Source organism: Syngnathus scovelli, chromosome 4, assembly GCF_024217435.2.
Source record: "Syngnathus scovelli strain Florida chromosome 4, RoL_Ssco_1.2, whole genome shotgun sequence".
NCBI classification, from domain to species: domain Eukaryota; kingdom Metazoa; phylum Chordata; class Actinopteri; order Syngnathiformes; family Syngnathidae; genus Syngnathus; species Syngnathus scovelli.
Window position 1 is genome coordinate 5906837 of NC_090850.1, and position 23734 is coordinate 5930570.

The window sequence follows — 23734 nt, forward strand, 5'->3', positions numbered from 1 at the left end:
TAGGGAGTCCGTGATCACCTGTTTTATAATTTAAAGCAGTGGTTCTTAACCTTTTTGGAGGTACCAAACCCCGCCAGTTTCATATGCGCATGCACCAAACCCCTCTTTCGTGAAAAATAAAAGTATTTTTTTCAAATACATACATTTTTGTTACTGGTGCACAAAATAGGCCGTGCATGAACATCACCTTGTTCAAAGAACAAAACCAACATAATCACATACCTGTTAGTGTGACTTCTGCTGTTGCCTTTGAGAGACTACATATGCGTGGCTTCACCTTGGCAAGCCCCACTCTCGTGCCATTTTCACAGTAAAGTCTGTTCCTTTTCTTCGTTTTTATGTCCAGCATCCTCGAAAAGGATTGCTCACAAAGATATGATGTAACAAATGGTATAAAAAATCCAAGGCTTTCTTAGCAATAACTAGATACTTGTCCATTTGTCGACACCAAAACATTGAATCTTGCTAGGCTGATTGTCAATAATTTCGTCAAGGTATTCATGATTGACATCTGCTGTCTCAACAGCAAACGTGAACGGCTGTCTCACCCATGTTGGATATGACTCCTGTAGGGAAGTATCTGTCGAGAGACTTTGCAAGGTCATCTAAGTGCGTGGCAATTGTTTGCTTCAGTTCCGTGCATACAGAAATATCTCAGATTCCAGACACATCCTCGATCTTACTTACACAGTCGTTCAGAATGGGGGAAGTTTGTGAAGTTATCGTTCTTTGTTCGCCGTTTCCATAACGGTAGCTTTTTTTAAAAAGCCTTCTGATGTTCTGCCGCTTCCATGACATTACTCCACCACTGTGCATCTGCTGATTGAGATGATGTGTGTGTGTGTGTGTGTGTGTGTGTGTGTGTGTGTGTGTGTGTGTGTGTGTGTGTGTGTGTGTGTGTGTGTGTGTGTGTGTGTGTGTGTGTGTGTGTGTGTGTGTGTGTGTGTGTGTGTGTGTGTATAACTTGTCATTGGGCCAACGAAGAAAACCACTGCCCCACTGAAGTCAGCCCAAGGGGACATCATCACCGATAAAGGTCAGCAAATGGAGCGCTGGGCAGAGCACTACTCACAACTGTACAGGAGTGAGACAAACGTTAGCCAAGATGCTCTCGACTCAATTGAAGAACTGCCGATCATGAGGGAGCTAGACGAAAATCCCAGCCCGGAAGAAACAAAAAGCGCGCTAGAAGACCTTGTGTCTGGCAAAGCACCAGGAAAAGATGGCATCCCTCCAGAAGTTCTGAAATGCGCAAAGGGTACACTCATCCAACATCTTCACGAGATCCTCTCTTTATGCTGGAAGGAAGGCGAAGTGCCACAGGACATGCGAGATGCAACATAGTCACCCTATACAAGAACAAGGGTGATAGAAGTGACTGCAACAATTACCGCGGAATCTCACTCCTCAGCATTGTCGGCAAACTCTTCCCGCGCGTAGTGTTAAGAAGACTGCAGGTCCTGGCCGACAGAGTCTACCCAGAATCACAATGCGAATTCAGAGCGGAAAGATCCACCATAGATATGGTCTTCTCTGTGAGGCAACTACAAGAGAAATGCAGAGAACAAAGAAAACCACTTTATCTTGCCTTCATCGATCTAACCAAGGCCTTTGATCTCGTGAGCAGAAAAGGACTTTTCAACATTTTGGAAAAAAATTGGCTGCCCCCCCACCATGCTGAGCATTGTCAAATCATTCCATGACAACATGCAAGGAACTATCGTACACGACGGCAATGCATCCAAACCATTTAAGATCAGCAGCGGGGTAAAACAAGGATGTGTTCTGGCTCCAACCCTGTTCAGTGTATTCTTCTCCGTCATGCTGAAGTTTGCATTTGGAAACGCCACAGAAGGAATCTACTTACGAACTAGACACGACGGCAACCTCTTTAACATCACAAGACTAAAGGCCAAGACCAAAGTTCGAACTCCAGGCACTCATGTCTCGCTTCGCATACGCCTGTGAACAATTCGGCCTAACCATCAGCCTAAAAAAGACACAAGTGATGGGCCAGGATGTTGTAACACCACCGGCAATCACAATCTCAAACCACACGCTGGAGTCCGTCCATGACTTTATCTACCTGGGCTCTACCATTTCAGACAAGGTGATTATTGACAAGGTACTCGCTCGGCGGATCGGCAAAGCTGCATCAATTTTTGTTCACCTCACAGAAAGAGTCTGGTCCAACAACAATCTGACGAGAAACACCAGGGTTCAGGTCTGCAAAGCTTGTGTCTTGATCACCCTACTCTATGGCAGCGAAACCTGGACGCTCCATGCAAGACAAGAGAAGAAACTGAATGCCTTCCACCTTCGATGTCTACGTCGCATCCTCGGGATCACCTGGAGAGATCATGTAACCAACAACGCAGTGCTGGAGATGACCAAAATAACTTCCATGTTCTCCCTGCTCAAGCAGAGACGCCTGCGCTGGCTGGGCCACGTGACCCGTATGGGCGAGGGAAGAATCCCCAAAGATCTCCTGTTCAGCGAATTGTCGTCTGGTTCGAGGCCAGTAGGACGACCCCAGCTGCGCTACAAGGACACCTGTAAACGCGATATGAAAGCCGCAGGCATCGGACTGAACACATGGCAAACTATCGCCCAAGACAGAAGCTACTGGAGACAGAAAACAAGAGAAGGTCTTGTCGCCTACGAAGACATTCTAAGGCAGCAGGCCAACGGCAAAAGACTGAGAAATAAAAATCAGCATTTTCAAGATTTCAATAACACCTCTGACCACCGCTGTGCAAGATGCGGCAGAAGCTGTGCCTCCCGGATCGGACTGTATAGCCACACGAAGCACTGCCGCAAACCCATGATCTCCCGGGATCGACGGCTGCCTACGATATATATATATATATATATATATATATATATATATATATATAGAGAGAGAGAGAGAGAGAGAGAGAGAGAGAGAGAGAGAGAGAGAGAGTGTGTATATATATCCGGCCCGCAAAACCAGAATTTTTCTTTATTATTAAATATTTTTGGGGTAATTTTCTCTGAAAATACTCTGTTTCCCCAGTAGATGGGAAAGCGCCCGCCCGCGCATTTACTCCCGGAAGCCGTGTCAGCAAGCTCGGTGCACACTCACAATTGCGTGTAGTAGAGACCCCCGCGCACTCCGTGCTCGATTTCCATTAGTGCCGAATTTCGAGTGTGGGCTGTGACATCAGCATTTTCGTTATTCGCGCGCTGAACTTTCAGATAGTTTTACGCTATTGCCACCCACAAACCTTCCCCTGGGATCCTTCCATTAAAATGAGTGTCCCGAGGAAAAGAAAGGTTGACACTGAGTGCCGAATGTTAAAAAACACTGGACAATTTGGCTCCACCTATATGTGTGAGCAGACATTTAGCCACATGAACGTCAACAAAGCCCGTCACAGATCTAGGTTAACGGACCAACACCTCGGCTCCATCCTAAGAATTACCACAACAAATTTGACTCCAGACCATGATGCACTTGCAAAAAAGGGAGACCAACAATACTATTGATTTCTTTATTACTTTATTTAGATGTACGTATTCTTTCACTGATTCTTCAAGATGATGTATTTGGTCAGAATGTTTGCCGTTTGATGTGATTTCACCTCATTAGATAAACATCTTTCATAAATTTGACCTGCAGGCGCTGAAATGATGGAAATATTATTCATCATAACAGTGTTGTATTTAATGAGAATCACTGATAGTTTTTGGGTAAAATATTTTTGTGATGCTGTTAATAAATACATTTGTTTTCAAAAAGCTTTTTTGATTATCCATGCTTTACTACCTACGAAAAGTAAAAACATTTTATGCAATGACCTTTACATGTCATTCCCATTACTTCGCACAAACACTATATCCATCTGCTTCTGGTTTGGTCCCTCGGTCAAAATTTAGAACCCAATTCGGCCCGCAAGTCAAAATGTTTACCCACCCCTGGTTTAGAAGCTATTATTTCTGCAAAAGGACATCTACTAAATATTGACGTCATTTTTCTGTTGGGGTGTCCAAATTTATGCACCTGCCTACTTTTGTTTAAGTAATAATTGCACACTTTCTGTAAATCCTATAAACTTCATTTCACTTCTCAAATATCACTGTTTGTCTGCTATATGATATATTTAACTGAAATTGCTGATCCGAACAACAAATTATTTATGAAGGAAACCCTTGAAAACGATTAGGGGTGCCAAACTTTTGCATATGACTGTGAAATAAAATAGACGATAGGACTGTCGTTCATTTGAATTGTTGATGAGCATTTTAACTTTTGTGATTTCAGTTGGTGAAAGATGCCACAGAATCTAGACGCAAGTGTGAGATGATGAAGGAGCAAGAAGTTCAACTCAAACAGCAGGTCAATAAGGAGCCAGCATTACAAACTTTAATTTGATGTATATTTTCCTTTCTCATGTGGGCAAAACACTGTTTTTTTATGTAAAAAACCAGACAGATTAATTTCCTCTTGTTTATCTGAGTATGGGTTAGGAGGGCTCATTTTCTGCAGTACTTTACAAGAACAGAATAGTCAAAATTTATAGTAGTCAGTATGGGTATACAAGTCCATATATCAATGGCATCTGATTCCTCAAGAAAGGTTTAAGTTGATTAAGTATCCAAATAAAAACATACCCTTCATGTTAACTGGACATTTTGGACAACTTTCACATCGTTTCACATGACGTGCTCGCCGCTAACCTCCATTTTTGACTTGGTTTCTGGTGTATTGTGCTATGAAAATGCCATCTATATACGTAGCACTCCTAATCATCAGGTTAAAGAAAGACACTTTTACAGTGCAATGGCCGACAATACCGTATTTTCTGCACTATTAGGTGCACTTAAAAACTTAAATTTTACTCAAAAAACCACAGTGCGCCTTATAATGCAGAGCGCCTTATATATGGATCAATTGATGAATTTGTTGATCCATACTGGTTGTACACAGCGCTCTGACAAAATGTTTCAGTACATTTTAGTACGACTAGTAAATTGCAAGGTCGCATAGCTTCCCAGCATTACGGCAACCGTGGTCAGGGAGCGTCACTGAATAGCTGTTGTACCTGCGAGGCTATTTCATTTCAAAAAAGGCTTTTCCGTTAATGTTTTCGAGTACGTTTACGGATCAATATCCAACGGAATCATAAATAAGCAGCACCAATGTGTTAAATCAGTCTTTAGTCGGTTTCCGATCACTTTTATGGGAGAGAGTGTGAGAAACGTGATTGTTTACAGGGGGCTGCCACGACACTTTGCTGAGGCTCATGGGAGTCTGCGAGCTGAGGCTCATGGGAGTTTGCGGGTGGCTAATGATACAATGATAGCTGCTATACGCATGAGGCTATTACATTTTAAAGTAGGCTGCTCCGTTAATGTTTCGAGTAAATTTACTGATCGATATGGAAGGGAAACATAGGTAAGCAGTACCAACGTGTTAGATCAAACTTTAGTCAGTTCCAATCATTTTATAGGAGATAGTTTGAGAAACGCAATTGTTTACAGGGGCTGCCACGACACTTTGCTGAGGCTCATGGGAGTCTGCGAGCTGAGGTTCATGGGAGTTTGCAGCTGGCTAATGCTATAATGATAGCTGCTATACGCACGAGGCTATTTCATTTCAAAATAGCCTGCTCTGTTAATGTTTCGAGTAAATTTTCGGATCGATATGGAAGGGAAACGTAGGTAAGCAGTACCAATATGTTAGATCAAAATTTAGTCAGTTCCGATCATTTTATAGGAGATAGTTTGAGAAACGCGATTGTTTACAGAGGGCTCATTAGTGTTTGGCTAGTGGATGCATACCGCAACCCTAGTCAACCTCAGTTTATTGCAGTATAGCTTCTATTTTATGCGCCTTTTAATCTGGTGCGCCCTATATATGAAATAATTTCTAAAATAAAAAATTCAATGACGGTGCACCTTATAATGCAGTGCGCCATTTGGTGTGAAAAATATGGTACAGTCAGTGTTCTACAACCCGCCAAACAACAACGCCAACTAGCGGCAGTTGGAACATACTAAATTTGGTTACAATAGCCGTAAGTGAGTCGGGTCGGTTTCCAAAGCTTTGTCCGAGACAAAGATTTCCTGACATTTTTTGTTGAAAACCGAATATGTTGAAGAGTGAGGCGATTAACCTCTGGGGTTCCACTGTACAAGGCATCGACAAAATCACAGGCGTACTTACTGAAACAGACAGAAAAAAGTACTACTGGAAGGTACTAGGAAAATACAGAAGCAAGCAGGAGAGTGAACAAAATGTGGCAATGGCAACAAGCAAAAACAATAACTACTCATGTTAGTTCTGTCTGTCCTCTGTTGCTATTTGACTAATTTACTCTCACTTGAAACTTGAAGCAGAAAGTGGAAATTGTGGTGATAGCAATAAATCTGACTTGAAGACAGTGCATTTGTGGCACGCGTCAATCATGTGATGTGATTTTGATGCCTTAAAAATTTGTAGGCACTATAATGCACTGTTGTAATTTAGTTATTAACCTGATTTTGATGTCAATGCACTCAAATCAATGTGCATATGTAGGATACACTAAAATCAATGTGCATATGTAGTTTTCAAATTCATTGTGGTAATATTTGAGCCAAAAATATCAATGTTGTAGCTAGCCCAATTTTTAGGGTGGTTATTTATCAGTGTATAATCAATAAATCTATATCAACTTGACAATCAAAAGATTCTAAAACTCATCCCGTGTGCCTTAGCTGTCCCTCTACATGAACAAGTTTGAGGAGTTTCAGAGCACTCTGGCTAAAAGCAATGATGTCTTCACCACTTTCAGACAGGAGATGGAGAAGGTAAGGGATCCAAACCATTCCATGTTAATAATAAGTGTAACTTATGTTGTCCTTTTGTCACTTAACGATCTGGCTGAACTCTTGCACATTGTATGGGGTTGGACAACTGGTTTTCATCTCTGGCATGTTGACATCGGCCTCGTAGGCTGTACAAGCCAATTTTTTTCTTTCTCTGCACCATGTTTCTTCTTTAATTTCATGTTACCGAAGCAATCAAATCTTTAGAATGTAAGAGCCTCAGTATTTATTCACTGGTTTTGGAGCAATGAAAAATTTGAATTGCTGTTTCACGATGTTACATCATCACAGCTATAAAAGGCCAGTCAAAATACATGAGTTTTCACACACAAAAAAATAAGTTTTACTGGTTTTATGCTTGCGATAAGCAGCCAACTTTAGTCAAGTCGTACATATATGTAACATACCGTATGTTGTATACCGTATTTTCACGTTCAAAAGGCACACTGTAATAAAAGGCGCAGTCTCAGTTGTGTGCCATGACTGTGTTTAACACACACATAGGGTGCGAGTTTTATATATACAATCCACGCCCACACTTAGCCCTTTAACGTCCTCATGGCGCTCTCAACTACGTCCCCCTTACAACAGCACACACACACGCACACACACACACACACACACACACACACACACACACACGGTGCCAGCAGACATGTTAGCTTTACTTGTTTTACATGTTTACTTTGAACGGCCGGTTCACACCGATGTCCAGCGGTTGGAGTTCCTTTGTCGTGCCTCGACATTCATTGCTTCAATTGTTTTTCACATCGGCTGTGATGACAGCACACACACACACACACACACACACACACACACACACACACACACACACACACACACACACACAAACTCGCACTGTAAATCCACACACACACTTCCCCCGTAAACATTCTCATGGCAACAACACACACACACACACACACACACACACACACACACACACACACACACACACACACACACACACACACAAGCATACAAGTGTGCGTATTTAAAAATGAAGTGGGAGCAAAACTGAGTTTGGTATTCACATTATTACCGGTAATGGTCATCAATTAAACCCATCGAAGTCCTCATCCTCTGTTTATGAATTGAACAGCAGCGCTAAATCTCCAACTGACATGCCAAGTTCACTTTCTTCACTGTCAGAGTCACTTTCCCTGCCGTGTGGCTCCTCGGATATGATGCCGGCTTTTACGAAAGCTCGAACAACAGTGCCAGCAGATATGTTAGCATGTTAGCAAGCTCGGCGTTCATTTGCTTCACTTGTTTTTTCACATTGGCTGTGAGATGGGCACGCATAGAGTCACAGATCAACAGCGATTGTGAGGCGTGGGAAAAAAAACACCTGGTCTCCTTACATATGTTTGTGTGTATACTATGTATAGATAATAATGAGACAGGATGACAGCGAGTGCGCAAGTGTGTGACTGTATTGAACCGACGCCCGTGCGTCATGACGTAACACAACACAGCAGTGCCGCTGCAAATCCACGCCCACAATTCTCCCTCTAATGTTCTCATGGCGCTCTTTAATACGTACGCCTTACAACAACACACATAGGGAGCACTGCATGATAGGGCGCGTCGCATATTTTGAAGAAAATCTAAGACTTTTATCCGCGCCTAATAAACGTGAAAATACGGTACATGCTTTACAGCTATACAGTGATCCCTCATTTTTTGCTTATAATTGGTTCCAAGACCGACAGATGAAAATCCACAATGTGGAGTCGACATTTTTACGATATCCGCATGCACAAACCGAAAACCATGAACATTTCTCATCTATTTATTAATCAGTTTAAAACCACAAGGTCAGTTTAGGCCTGATTTTGAACATCAACAATTGAACAATTTAAAAACGCAATCAGTTTGGCTTTATTTATTTATTTATTTATTTATTTATTTATTTATTAGGGTTATGGCGCCGATGTGAGTAGCAGCCTTCCAGCAGTGTTCTCGCTTTTCCTCTTTATTTCCTTCTTTTCTCCTTTTTCTTTCTTTTTGTCCATTCGGTGATGCTGGTGCCTTCTACCACACCTCGGTATCGCTTCGGATCGGATATTTTTTTTCCCCCTGGGACCGGGATGGCTGCGCACATCGGTCGAGACCGGCGTAACTCTACGACGGCTTCCTGCCTATCCGGCCGGTACTGACCGGGTCCCTCGCCTTGGCCTCGCAGCCGCGACCCCTGTGAGGAGTCCGCTCCCTCATGCTCGTCGGAACCAATGACCTTTGCCGTGCTAGGCCCGTGGTGACCATCTCCACGTGCCCCGACTGGGTGCCCAGGACGCTGCTCACACGTTTGCCTGCTTTGTGATGTTTTCACCAATTCACGACCGCGGTCCATTGGGCGCCGTTGAACTGCGCTTACACCTGTCTATGGACACCGTGGAGGCTATTTTGTGTGTTTTGGAGTGTTCTCTGATATTGAGGGGTGCTCGTTGGCCGCTGTTACTTTTTTTTCTTTGTCTTTTTGCCTTGCTTTGCTTTGATGGCTTTTATCTTTCGCAGTTTCTGGCTATCTTTGTGGCGCCGTTGTGTGGCAGCCTTATGAGAGTCTATTGAGTTGCGCTCATGCCATCTGTGTCTTTTGTATACCCGCTCTGTGGTATGGATACTGCTGGGGCCTGAATTTCCCCACCCTCGGGATCAATAAATATTCAAATCAATCAATCAGCCTCTAGGCACGCACGTAATCTATTGAAGGTTAAAAACACATTAATTTAGCAAGTAACTCCTGCTTTTTGCATATTCTACTAGAGTCACTCCTTTTCAATGTCTAGGCACCCATGTCATCTATTGAACAATTTAAAAGCACACAATCAGTTTGGCTTAGCCAGAAACTCCTACTTTTTTCATTACTCTTTTTCAGTGTCTTTTGCCGCTGAGAGCATTCTTCCTGCTGTGCAAGAGCCCTTTTATGTGCCCACTGCTCAGCCAGCCAGAGGGCCATTGGTTTCTCTTGTTACAGTGTGTAGAATCTGAGTAGAGTCCTCTTGGGCAGTCTGCTGTTGAATGAGGCATGACCGTAAACCCACTGTGCTGGGAGGCCACACATCGTGCACGTTCTGAATTTCCTTTGTCTCACAGCTGGCTCTGTGGTGGGGCTGCTGGTGCCCTTAAGTCTGAGGACGATACAACTTTGTACCCCTCTGAAAATGTCCAGTCCTTGTCCATGATGTCATGGTCTTCATATTCAGCTGAGTCCTTGTTGCCTTTGGAAGATCCCACCTCATTTGGGTGCTCAACTATTGCTACACCTTCAGCCGAACCTCCTTTACAGGGTGGGGGCCATTAGCTTCTTCGATGGCTCCTCAATGGCTGTTGCCGGCACACTAGCTGTTGTGCTCGTGTCTCGTCTTCATCAGCAACCAGGTGTCTTGATGCAACTAAGTGGGACTGTTGCCAAGCGTCCATAACTTGTGTGCAATCACCTTTTTGTCACAGCCCAGTCTAGAAAGAAGAGTGGAGAGGCAGGATAGGATAGTCAGTTCTGCAAAACTGTCAGGATGCAATAGGCTTACCGACCAGCTTGCGTCTCACTCTAAGTTAGGACGGCCGGAAACAATATTTCCATGGACAAGTGCAGTTGTTTAATGATGCGCTCCCCCCAAGAAGAGTACTTTTTGCGGAAACCATTGTACTCCTGGTATTCTATACCCATAAAGTACCAGCCACTCATGTTCTAGACTCGTCACACGGTGCTGTATAGTCCGGCTCCAGTCAGGCAGTGGCTGCAGTTGGGGCATGCCATTTTCACCCCCCACATCTTGTACGGTGCCCACAAAAAATTTAGACTGGGAAAAAGCAAGGCAGTGGACCGAGTGAAAAATGCTGGCACACTCTTAGCAGCGTTGCAATTTTGCCCTGATGACAGCTTTTCCCCCCGGCCGCCTCTCAAAAAGTGCTCGGCCCGCCCAGTCATGCTCGCTCTCTGGCAGCGTGCTCAGTTCGCCCTTTGAGAGGTTTGGGCAGCGGTCGGTCAGGCACCGTGTCACCATGAACCCTGCCAAACGCACCTCTTCCAATAAGGTGCCCCCGGCTTCCCGGTAACGGGTTTGTCTTAGCCGGGTTCGGAGATGCGTCCGTAATCTAACCACCCGAGTTAAATTAACTCCACCGGAGTCAACCTAATTTCTGTACGATGCCAATCCCTCTCAAGTCACCCGAAGCTCGAGCCGAGTAACTCAATTCGAGGCAAGACTTCGAAGTGACCGCATCGTATTGATGGCTCCCCGCTAATGTTTGAAGTTCTTATTATGTTACGGATATTTTTAGATGTCTTTGTTAAGACCTCAGGGATTCGTTTGTATAGCGCACCCAAGCACTAGTTTTGCCGAAGTAAATGTTGATATGGGTCCGTTCCACTTGGTCGCTCATGCAGCGAGCCGACCAACTTCTTTATTCGAAAGAGAATCGAATTAATAAAAGTGTGACAATAGCATTTAAGAAGAAAATTAATGCACTTTATATTATTAATTCTAACTTCTTATACGTAGATCTAGCACTTAACCGTCGGAGTGTTTCACCCCACTTGATTGCTTTAAAAAGAGTAACAACTTTCTTAAACCGAATAAAAATGTCGTGCTCTATTTAGATTTGCCTAGTAATTAATTTGGAAGGCAAGTCTATTTTTCGATCGTGTCCCGTTTAACTTTTGACGCGGCCCGACAAATTTAGGAACTGGGCCGCGCCCGACGGACAATCGAAATACTTTTATCCTCCACCAACTCTAATAATCTATTTTAACCATCGTCGTTATTTTATTTAGAAGAAGTAAATTTTCAAACGAATTCACTTTTAACGAAATTCACTCTTCCCTTAAATATCTACAAAAGTTATCTAATTCTCTAACTTGTTCGGAGTTACTTTTTACGCGGCCCGTCAAAAGGGGAAACGGGCCTGCGCCCTTCAAATATTTAAATTACTTTCCGTTCTACACCAAACCAATAATCCGATTTAAACACTTCCGTTAATTTATTCAGACGAAGCAAACTTTCGAACGGATCGAAATTCACTCGTGGCTCAAATAACTACGGAAGTTATTTAATTCTCTAAAGTTGTCTGATGTTACTTTTATTTGTTACGGTCCTATGTTATACCATAATAACCCCCCGCACATTAATCAAATCGTCAAATCAACCCCAGACCATCGGTTGCATATTCAGTACAAATTCGCGCACAATGAAGTAATATACAAAACACATTTATTGAAGAAACATGGAATAGAATTACAAATCTCAATTACTCCAGAAACCGAACAAGTTCACTCACTGATACCCGTGTTAATAAAATCATTCAATCCCAGAACAATTCGATTGCAAAACACAGTTCATGAAAGAGGGAAAAGGTAGATACCAGCAGCGTGCTATTTTTGGTGGAAGCAAAGTCGAGTGATCAATTCGATCTTACTTCTAAAATCCAAATTAGAGAAACAGGCTGGCCTTGAGGGAGCCGGCGGCCCGATGACTATTCCCCACTCTCGCTAAAATACATAAAAGGAGTTTTCTCTCACCTATTTCTCCTGTAAAATTGTCCAGTCCAATTTTTTGGAGTAAATCCAAGTTAATTTCAGACCAGCGATCCTGCGTCTCACACAAAGATCTCGGGACTCTGGAAAAAATCTTGAAACTCCTTCGGGCTCCTTCACGTATGAGCGCTTTTTGGGGGAAAAAGCCCTGAAGCTGCCCCTGCAGGACTTTTTATAGACTTTTCTGTCCCCCCCCCCCTTTCTTTCTTCTATACCTTCCCTTTAGGGTAAGACTGCCCAGTTTTCTCACGCCTATAGAATAAACTGGTCAGTTTTCCCACGCCTACTATAGGGTATGAGTGCCCAGTTTTTTTTCCCACGCTTGGACATCTGTCGCCTTCAGCAGCTGTTTCCGCCCTGACCACGCATTACTTTCCACCAAATGCACAGCTAGCCCCTGGTAAAACCTTTCACTTCCCCTTTTCTTCTCTTCCTGTTCCATGAAAATAACTTTTTAAAGTTACGCTTCAATTAACTCTGAAATAAAAATCCAAACCTTTGACCTATTTCTTTAAACAATTTGTCACGCCACTATTCTCATAGTGACGGGTCTCTTGACTGAATTGACTAATAATATTGCGTTCAGCGGTTACAGAATACATTTTTAGCCAAGCAAAGAAATCAAAAAATAAAAATCACATTTGTGCTTCTCCAAACAATTTATGTCACGCCACTATTCTCATAGTGACGGGTCTCTTGATCGAATTGACTAATAATATTGCTTTAAGCGGTTACAGAATACATTTTTAGCCAAGCAAAGAAATCAAAAAATAAAAATCACATTTGTGCTTCTCCAAACAATTTGTCACGCCACTATTCTCATAGTGACGGGTCTCTTGATCGAATTGACTAATAATATTGCTTTAAGCGGTTACAGAATACATTTTTAGCCAAGCAAAGAAATCAAAAAAATAAAACTCACATTTGTGCGTCCATGCGTGACTCACACTCTGACACCGTGTTCCTGTTTTATTTCTATTTTAACTTGCTTAGCTTATTCTGGCCCCTTTTTTGGTCTCATGTTTTGGTCTAGCGCCATCTTTTGGACAAATTTGGAATTTCAGCTCTGCCAATTTATTCCTGTGAACAATCCATATTCTACCATTTGCACCATCTCTACCCCCCATGTTACATGACAACCCACATCATCATAGGGGCATCTTGACGAGCAGGAGCATTTGAGAGGAAGTGGAAGCCTGCAACACTGGCTAGACAATTGAAGTTAAGTCACTGTTGGTTTTAATTTCTTTGCCACTTGCTTTTTCATACTGACACATTAAAGACACACTGCAACTCCAACTCGATGGCAGCCTCAGAGAGCATGTCGTCAGATGGCTCAGATGACGCTGACGGCTGCTCACTTGTGCCTGTTAACACATGAAAATGAGCACTTGGAAACTATCTGGGATCATTTAGCCTCACGTTGGGGTCGGGTTGTTTACCTGCATGAGACAGCTTACACTTAGCCTCATTGTCACTCCCAACAAAGCAGGCATTCAGAGTGTACATGAACGACGCTGGCAGGCTCACCTGTCCCCGCTGCATCTGGTCCACATACCTGCACACACTAACCATCAATAAAAAATCCATAAGTCAACCAACGAGTAATTTTCAACTTCACATGCTCAACAAATTCAAATAAATCTTGACACTGCTCGTTGGAAGATTCGTATAGCCACCCTACCGTTTGTTTTGGTGAATACCTCCATCCCTACCACTCGCTCATCGAGTTCCCTGACTATTGGTGTTCCCATTTGAATCAATCGGTGCTGCATCATTGCAGTCATTTACGGAAACAATTGAGCGTACTTGGACAGTGTGTCTTTATTGGCAGCCAGGCTCGACTGCGACACTGCCATCCCGCTCTTTTTGGTGGGAGGTCATGACCATGCACGCATAGCCCACATTGTTCTCCAGGAGCTATTTGAAGTTTTGACCCTTGTTCTGGCCAAACTGGAGCTCGCTCTCACTGAGCACCAGCTGCTGGCACTCGGGGTCTCCCTTGCCCTTGACAATGTGGGTCATGGTCTTCTCCATCACCTGCACAGCACCTATGCAGGTGGTAACTGCAGGTTTTGATCCAGAATAAAAATTAGACGTATTAGCCTACTTCATAATTACACTTTTGAAATGACAAACACAGTCCTTCTCAAATAGTGCGATACCCAGGGGGGGCGCGTGTGACACCAGGGAACATGCTTTTGTTTTGGCTGTACTAGATTAAAGAGTAATTAGACATCCACTGCAGTAGGTGGGAGTGGCGGTATCACTGGAAGAGTGTGCGCAAGGAGTATTCGCTCTACGGTGTAGAGCGCATGGAACATACGCACACAGCAGGCGATAAAAAGTGCAGTGGGACACCATGGAAAAGTATTTAACAGGGTTGAAAAGAACGGCGGAGAGAGACGGAGATAAGAGAATTGAGAGTCACACGAAAGCTAAGACAAGGAAATATGACGAAGCGTACGTAGTGCTCGGCTTCAGTGTGACTACGATGGGACACGAGGAAAGACCGGTGTGTTTACACTGTGCCTTACAATGTTGGCAGCAGACAGTATGAAGCCAAATAAATTAAGGCGGCACTTATAAAGTCATTGCACCCCAATCATGCTGATAAGATGCTTGAGGTTTTTCAGCGAAAACGGGCTGAAAATTGTGAACAATCATCCCACTTTATGAATGCTACTTCAGTCAATCAGCAAGCACTGTAAGCATCCCACTTTGTGAATGCTACTTCAGACAATCAGCAAGCACTGTAAGCATCATGTAAAGTAACGTACCAAATTGCTGTGCAAAAAAAACCCACACCATTGCAGTAGAGCTGATACTACCTGCAGCCGCTGATATGGTCTCCATCATGTTGCTTCATTTTGATTAAAAGAAACAGCACAAGTTAATTCATTTTTGTTTTGTAGGTTAAAATGTTTTATATATTGTGCTCCTGAGTTAATGTTGCTGATTACTTCGAACTGAATATTATTTATTGCTGTTATTTAATTTATATTATTTATGTTTATTATTATTTTATTGTATTTTTTTTTCAGCATAAAATGGCAGTTGGTCAACAATGTTTATACCGTATTTTTCGGACTAAAAGTCGCTCCGGAATATAGGTTGCATTAGCCATAAAATGCACAATAACGTGAAAAACTACATATTTAAGTCGCTCCGGAGTACAAGTCGCGTTTTGGGGAAAATTTATTCAATAAAGTCCAACACCAACGCAGTCCATGCGTAAAAGCCATGTCCGAGCCCCATCCACCGTCCCCGGACAGCCACCCGGCCAAGCGCCGGCCCCCGACTTCCATCCACGGAGGTGAAAGAGAGCTTCGTAGAGTAGGACCGAGCGTGCGTAAAAGCCATAATAGTTTTTCAAACCTTCTGTGTCACTCCAAATCATTAAATCCTTCAAACTCTTCGTCCTCCGTGTCACTAACAAACACAGCCGCTAATGATGCCGGTAGTACGTGGGGCTCTTCGTCATCCCGTGATCGAATCTTTGTCCTTTATGTAAACAACCACCGCGCCGCTGACGTCACTTGAAATTTAAATTACAATGATCCCTTGCTACATCGTGGTTCGTTTATCGCGTTTTTTTTGTTTGTTTTTTTTTTGAATTTTGAAAATTTGTGAAAAAATTCACATAAGTCGCTCCTCAGTGTAAGTCGCCCCCCCACCCAAACTATGAAAAGAAACGCGACTTATAGTCAGAAAAATACGTTAGTTTGAATAATTGTAATTTATTTTTTATTTCCGGCAAAGTGATGCACTTTGAATCTATTCTGTTACAGATTAAAAAACAATGTTATTAATAGTTATTCTTTATTGTAAGTTGATCTTTCTTTTTTATTTCTTTTTTCTTTTTTCTTTAATGTTAATAACATGGGGGGGCGTGAAATGTTTTCTTCTCCCTTGGGGGGACATCACAGAAAATGATTGAGAAGCACTACTTTGTGACATAAAAGGGATGACATACCAGCAAATCGGTGTGACTTCTGCTGTTGCCTTTGCAAGACCAGTTCAGATATGCGTTATCGCGAATTTACACGACATTAAGGTGTTCGGCCATCCGCGGATGCGGGGCAGGCGGGGTCGGGGCAAGACATACCAGCTCTGCCAAACCCCTGAAGCCGACTTACCGAACCCCTAGCGTTCGATCGAACCCAGGTTAAGAACCACTGCATTAGACCATTATTTCTGTAGTGAAGCAAATTTATTTCCATACATCACACCTCATTCGGAAGAGTTTCAGGTTTTAGTTATTTCTAAAACCAACTGATGAATTTAAAGTCAGGTCATAAGTCTTTGGTTCTACGACATGGATAAGTAAAATATTTTCTGTCACGGACTATTATATTGTTAGGTTAATTGAATTTGCATATTGGTAAATATTTCAATGGATGGCATTCCAGTCGGGTTTGGCCACATTAGGCGCTGTGCGGAGGGACTAACACTATTCACTTTTCAGATGACGAAGAAACTTAAGAAACTGGAGAAAGAAACAACACAGTGGCGAACTAAATGGGAGAGCAACAACCAGACTTTGCTGCGGATGGCAGAAGAGGTATTGTAAATGTGGTTTCAAAAATGTCTGATTAGCTAAAGTTCATATACACCGCGTTCCAAATTATTATGCATGAAGTGTTTAGGAGTGCTAAGGTAGGGCATTTTTTGTTTGTCAGCTAAACTTATACATGATGTGTCAGGGCTCTTTGAATCACTGAAACCAATTGCAGACACCTCTGCTAATTAGTTTGGCAGGTAAGTCTAATTAAAGGGAAAACTACTTAAGAAAGTTGTCCCACATTACCTACCATTGTCAACCAAAATGGGCAAAAAAAAAAAAAAAGCACCTGACGGCTGCTGAAAACAGACAAATATTTGAGTGTTTGGGTCAAGGCACGACAACAATCAAATTTGCCAAGAGACTTCAGTGCGATCATCGCGCAATCAAGAAGTATGTAGCTGATTCAGAGCACACACGTGCGTGCTGATAAGGGAAAATCGAGGTCTCTTTCCAACAGGCAATCACACTGATTAAAAGAGCAGCTGCAAAAATGCCTTGTCGTAGTAGCAGACATGTTTTTGAAGCTGCTGGTGTGTCCAGTGTGCCCCGAACAACAAGATGCAGGGTCCTCCAGAGGTTTGCAGCTGTGCGTAAGCTATCCTTTCGACCCCTTCTATCTATTGCACACAAGCATAAATGGCTCCTGTGGGTCAAACAATACATGAAAACTGTTTTGTTCACTGATGAATGCCCGGTAACCTTGGATGGTCCAGATGGATGGAGTCGTGGATGGTTGGTTGACGGTCACTCCATGCAAACAAGGCTACGGCACCAACAAGGAGGTGGTGGAAATATGTTTTGTGTTAAAATGATGGGGAAAGAGATTAATGATCCATGACAGTGTAAAAAATGCATCCATAATGTATGGAGTTTCTCAAAGAGCATTTTCTGCCATGGTTCAAATCAAGACCCGTGCATTCTGCTGTAAGATAAGTCTTATGTTACAAAGAATACGTCTGTATTTCTGGCTACTCTGGGAGTAAAAGAAGATAAAAGAAGAAATGAACCCCTCAGCCTTTCCTTGCAGCAAGACGGTGTCAACAGCCTGTCACTGAAGCTATTCTTCCGCCCAGCGATGGTGCTGTACAGTTGGTGGACAGGGTTGTCTTTGAATGGCAGCGGCCTGGCCAACACCCGCTGTTTTGCCACAGACGCCAGATCAGGCAGCTCTGTGATTAGTGATCAGTTTAACTTCTAAATATTCAGAAGTATGCATATACGCTTGGCATGTGTAATCCTTAGACACCAGCAAAAAATATGTTGCTCATGGTTGCATGGTGTTTTTAAAGTGATAAATGTGTTATTCTGAATCATGGAGAATGGTAATGTAGGAAAGAGAACTTTGGCATGGAAAATAATAAGGAAAGAAAAAATAATAGCCAGCATTAATATTGTATTAAATTCATGGCCTGACAGGAGAGTTCACCATGACCTAGGAGATGAAGAAATGAGACTGTTTACAAATTGGCACCAGCAAAAGTCAAACAGCTGGATTGGACGAGATGTACGTAGTAGGCTGTCTTAAGGGAAGAATTGGCTTTAATGTACCCAAAAATGGAGACCAATAGTTCCAAACTCTTGTTACAAAATCAAGTGTATGAAAATGCGTGATTTGTTTTATGGGGCGCGGTTCTTCCATATCGTGGGGGAGAACACCTGGCGCCGTATACTATGCCTTTTTCCTGAACGCAGAATTAATATAACCGGATAAAATTTAGCTAACCTGGTATAAGGTTGGTTTGTGTCTCAGTGGACATTTTTCCCTTAGAAGAAAACGAAGTTGATGAAGTTGGACGTCGGGAATTGGTAATGGTTGATACGACACGAAGGGGAACTGGGTTGCCCTCGCCTCCCATACGATACATTTCTAACAGTGTGTGTCTGTGTGCGTGCGCATGTGCACGAGTGTGTCAATCTTTGTATCTGCATGCCTGTGTGTGTTTTGACAAAATGGGGCTTATGTCTCCTAAAATTAAAATGGTGTTTTTGGTATGTGATTAAAGCATCCCCTGGCTATAGAAACTAGCTCTAGGGACATGGAATGTAACTTCTCTGGCAGGAAAGGAGCCCACTCGAGTGTGTGAGGCAGAGAGGCTCCAACAAAATATTGTCGGGCTCACCTCCACACACAGATTGGGCTCTGGTACCAGTCCTAACTGAGGTGGATATGAAAGATCTCAGATGAGATTCACATTGAGTTCCTAAAGGATATGGATGTTGTGGGACTATACTGGTTCACACACCTCTACAACATCCAGGGATGAGAATTTTCTGTAGATCCGCGGATTTCCGTGTTTTTTTGCGTCGAAAGTATCATTTTCATGAATCGTGTAAATCCGTTGAGAAAATAGATTTTTTAATATATGAGTGGAGCGGCCGGCCAGCTGGCGAGGCAACATTAGCCTCGGCGACTTGCGAGCATTCCCCCGCCCGCTGCGATGGCATGTTTAGGTTTTGTGTCAGCTATGGTGGTCGCGGCGCTAGGAACCTTAAAGGAGCACATTAAAACAAAAAAACACAAAGCTACATTTTTAATTTTACAAGCATGTGGGTTTAGAAAGTAACATGTTGTTCATGTAAGCTAATGTTAGGCTATTGTCGTGATTTCGTTAAAGAACAAATCTTCAATGATATGTATATATATGACGCCATCTGTTAAGCATGGAGGAGGTAATGTGATGGTCTGGGGTTGCTTTGGTGCTGGTAAGGTGGGAGATTTGTACAGGGTAAAAGGGATTCTGAATCAGGAAGGCTATCACTCCATTTTGCAACGCCATGCCATAGCCAGTGGACAGCATTTGATTGGAGCCAATTTCATCCTACAACAGGACAATGACCCAAAACACACCTCCAAATTGTGCGAGAACTATTTAGAGCAGAAGCAGGCAGCTGGTATTCTATTGGTAATGGAGTGGCCAGCGCAGTCACCAGATCTGAACCCCATTGAGCTGTTGTGGGAGCAGCTTGACCGTATGGTACGCAAGAAGTGCCCATCCAACCAATCCAACTTGTGGGAGCTGCTTCTGGAAGCGTGGGATGCAATTTCTCCAGATTACCTCAACAAATTAACAGCTAGAATGCCAAAGGTCTGCAATGCCGTAATTGCTGCAAATGGAGGATTCTTTGACAAAAGCAAAATTTGACGTAAAAAAAATCTTATTTCAAATACAAATCATTATTTCTAACCTTGTCAATGTCTTCACTCTACTTTCTATTCATTTCACAACGTTTGGTGGTGAATAAGTGTGACTTTTCATGGAAAACAAAATTGTTTGGGTGACCCCAAACTTTTGAACGGTAGTGTATATATACATATATATTATATATATACACACATTATATATATATATATGTATATATACACTATATATACATATAATCCCCCCGCTTTTCCGTGCTTTTTCACATTTGCCATTCTCATCCTTGAACATCGTATGGACATCGGGGACAGTGGCTCTAGACCAGGGGTGGGCAAACTTTTTGACTTCTGGGCCGAATTGGGTTCTAAATTTGGACAGGGGAGCCGAACCAGGAGCGGATGGATATAGTGTTTGTGTGAAGTAATATAAACGACATGTAAAGGTCATTGCAAAAAAGATTTTGGCCTTTAGTAGCTAGTAAAGCATAGATATAAAAAAAGAGCCTTTTGAAAACAAATGCATTTATTAACAGCATTAAAAAAATCACCAAAAAACTGCTATCAGTGATTCTCATAAAATATGACACTGTTAGTATGAATAACAGTTTCCATCACTTCAGTGCCTGCTGGTCAGATTAATGAAAGATGTTTATCTTATGAGGCGAAATCACATCAAACAGCAAACATTCTGACCAAATATATCATCTTGAAGAATCGGTGAAAGAATACATCCAAACAAAGTACCGTATTTATTCTAATTATCGCCCATATTCTAATAACTGCCCAGTGTGTGTTAGCAATGACATAAATAACACATTGATACCTCTAATTATCGCCCATGCTGCTAAAAATTCCCCCCAAAACTTACATTTTCCTTCGCGACCGCATGCCGACGTCATTGTGCAAGTTTAAATACGACCAATTTGACAGCACGTCGAATGTCCCTTTTAAATTGTTTTTCTCCATAAACTATGACACAATAACATTAGTCATTCCGCTACAATATCCTCACACAATTACGTTATCGGGTTGTGCGCTCAAACAAGACGATCGCGATAACATGACGTGCGCAACATGTGACGTGCGATGGTAACGCGTCCATCGATGGAGCATCAATTGACGCACCCCGCTGTTAGAGGTAGATGAAAACAGCCACTGTTCTAGTGTTAAGAACCAGTGAGATGCAGGTATTGCATACTACATAAGGAAAATATGCATATCGCCCATTTCAATGCCCCTTGGCGATCGGACAAAAAGTGTTCTCTATTAATCGCCCACCTGTTGAACATAAACCTTGTCTAATTATCGCCTTGGGGGATAATTTGAATAAATACGGTAATCAAAACGGCAACGCGGTGAGGGGTATCTGAAAATCAGAGCAGAGCTTTGCCTTGAACATCCTGCGAGAATGGTCGCCAGTTTCAATCCCTGCTATCTGTACAAATTATATTCAAAATGCATTTTTTTTACAACAAACTTGAGAACCTCCCCTTCATTTTCAGTTGGAACAGTGTTGTTGGTCTCCCTTTTTTTGCTAGAGCGTCAGTCTGGAATAAAATTTGTTGTGGCAATTCTTAGGAGAGATCCGAGGTGTTGGTTCATTTATCTAGATGTGTGACGGGTTCATGTTGATGTTCATGTGGCTGAACATCACGTCGCATAGGTCGAACCAAACTGTCCACTCTTTTTTAAAAACTCGGCACTCAGTGTACACCTTGCTTTTCCTTGGGCCACTCATTTTAATGGAAGGGTTCCAGGGGAAGGTTTGTGGATGGCTTTAGCGTAAAACTGTATCTGAAAGCTCAGCGCGCGAATTACAAGAATGCTGACGTCACAGCCCACACTCTAAATTTGGCACTGATAGAAATAGAGCGCAAGTGCGCCGTATCCGTACTACTGAGTACGTACACGCACTTGTGAGTGTGCACCGAGCTTTCTGACATGGCTTCCGGTAGTAATTGCGCAGGCGGGCGGTTCCCCATCTACTGGGGAAATGCAGTCATTGCAGGCAAAATGACCCAAAAAAATTTTAATAATACAATTTATTCAGGGTTGACGGGCCAGATTAAACGGCCCCGTGGGCCGGATGTGGCCCGCGGGCCGTAGTTTGCCCATGGCTGCTCTGGACTCAAAGAGAACCGTGACCATTACAACTACAGAGGGATCAGGAACCCATCCCTCAACCTCCCTGGTAAGGTGTAATCAGGGGTGCTGGAGAGGAGAGTCCGTTGAGAGGTCGAATCTCAGATTCAAGAGCTGCAATGTGGTTTTCGGCTCGGCCATGAAACAGTGGACTAACGCTACGCTGCAGGGTACTTTTTCATTCCACACGGGAGTTCGCCCAACCAGTCTATATGTGTTCTGGGAGGGAGTCAGTCAATCCACTGCTCCTCCACGTTGAGAGGAGTCAGGTGAGTTGCTTCGAGCATCTTATTAGGATGCCTCCTGGATGACTCTGAGTTGTTCCGGGCAGATCCCTCCAGAAAGGAGGCCCTGGGGACAATTCTAGAGATGAGCCGGGCAAAGTGGACTTGTAGAGAGAAGTCTGTGCTGCCTTGCTGAAGCTGCTGCCCCTGCAACGAGACTCCGCATAAACGGTAGATGATGGATGGATTGTCTCATGTATTGAGATGATACACCCAAGTTTGAAGTCAATTGAATGAAAAGGCAAGGAAGCAAACTTAAGGCCTAAGTAAATGTGCAAATATTGGCCAAAATTGGACATTCTAATATTTATAGTTCACTTTGTCTTTATTTTAGTCTTTGGCTGCAATGGACTATTGTACATCTCAGGCTGTTACTCATGCCTGCCAATTTTCATATGCCAAGGTCAAACGTACTGGGTTTGGCTTTCATTTTTCCCATGTCATTGGCGCTACATAGCCATTTTATTATTATTGTTTGACAATATACGTTTAGGTACCCCAAAATGCAAAGAAGAAAAATAGCAATAAATCATGTAAAGGCGCTTTTTTTACTATAGTTTCGGCCATTTTCCTCCGGTCAAAAAGCTCAATTTCTTGGAACACTTCATTTAATTTTCAAATTTCTTACTGCATTGTGCCATTTTCAAGTGGCATTTCCAATCAAACTTTGGAGTTTAATAGAACTCCTGTCACGTCGCTGCTTTTAAAAGATGCGCAAAACCCTCCAGTGTTGCTAAAGAAGTAGAAGCAAGGAAGAGTAGACCATAATACCTCCAGAGATGTAAAAGACTCTTTGCCAGTTAGAAAAGGCTTGATTGTTGTCAGGTTCAAAGTACTAACTGAATATCTGTATAAAAGAAAGGGATCAGCAGACAAACACAAGTGAGGCAGAATATTGAGTTTTTCGCGCGAGGAGTGCGTTCAGACTGCTTTCTACAATCTCACTACACTAAATATCTGTTTACACTCTCGCTCTTTTTATTTGGAACGCCCTACCCACAGTGTGAGACGATTAGCCCCTAAGGGTGAGGGGAAGAAGATTGTGGGCTTCGTCTCATAAGAAAAGAAACAAAAGTAATGCACAAAGTGTTGCGTGCAGATATGGCTATATCAGCAAAACAGTTTAAGCAATCAATAACTTTCTTGGATTCCGAGAGATAAAAAGAAAAAGTGACGTTCTTTAAGGAAGATCAGAAGGTTCATGACGCATCGTTTGACGTGTTATTTTC

The 23734-nt window shown here is 42.7% G+C and overlaps 1 protein-coding gene across 4 annotated transcripts in view; it reads left to right on the plus strand.

Annotated features, from left to right (window-relative positions):
- Positions 1-23734, plus strand: part of txlng (taxilin gamma) — a 120559-nt gene that overhangs the window by 95309 nt on the left and 1516 nt on the right. For 2 of the 4 annotated variants that reach the window (XM_049719164.1, XM_068650472.1), the window contains 3 exons: positions 4286-4360; positions 6724-6816; positions 16842-16937. In XM_049719164.1, the coding sequence (XP_049575121.1) occupies positions 4286-4360; positions 6724-6816; positions 16842-16937 (264 nt within the window). The remainder of the gene's footprint in view (positions 1-4285; positions 4361-6723; positions 6817-16841; positions 16938-23734) is intronic. The other 2 variants (XM_068650471.1, XM_049719166.1) reach the window with 2 other exon arrangements.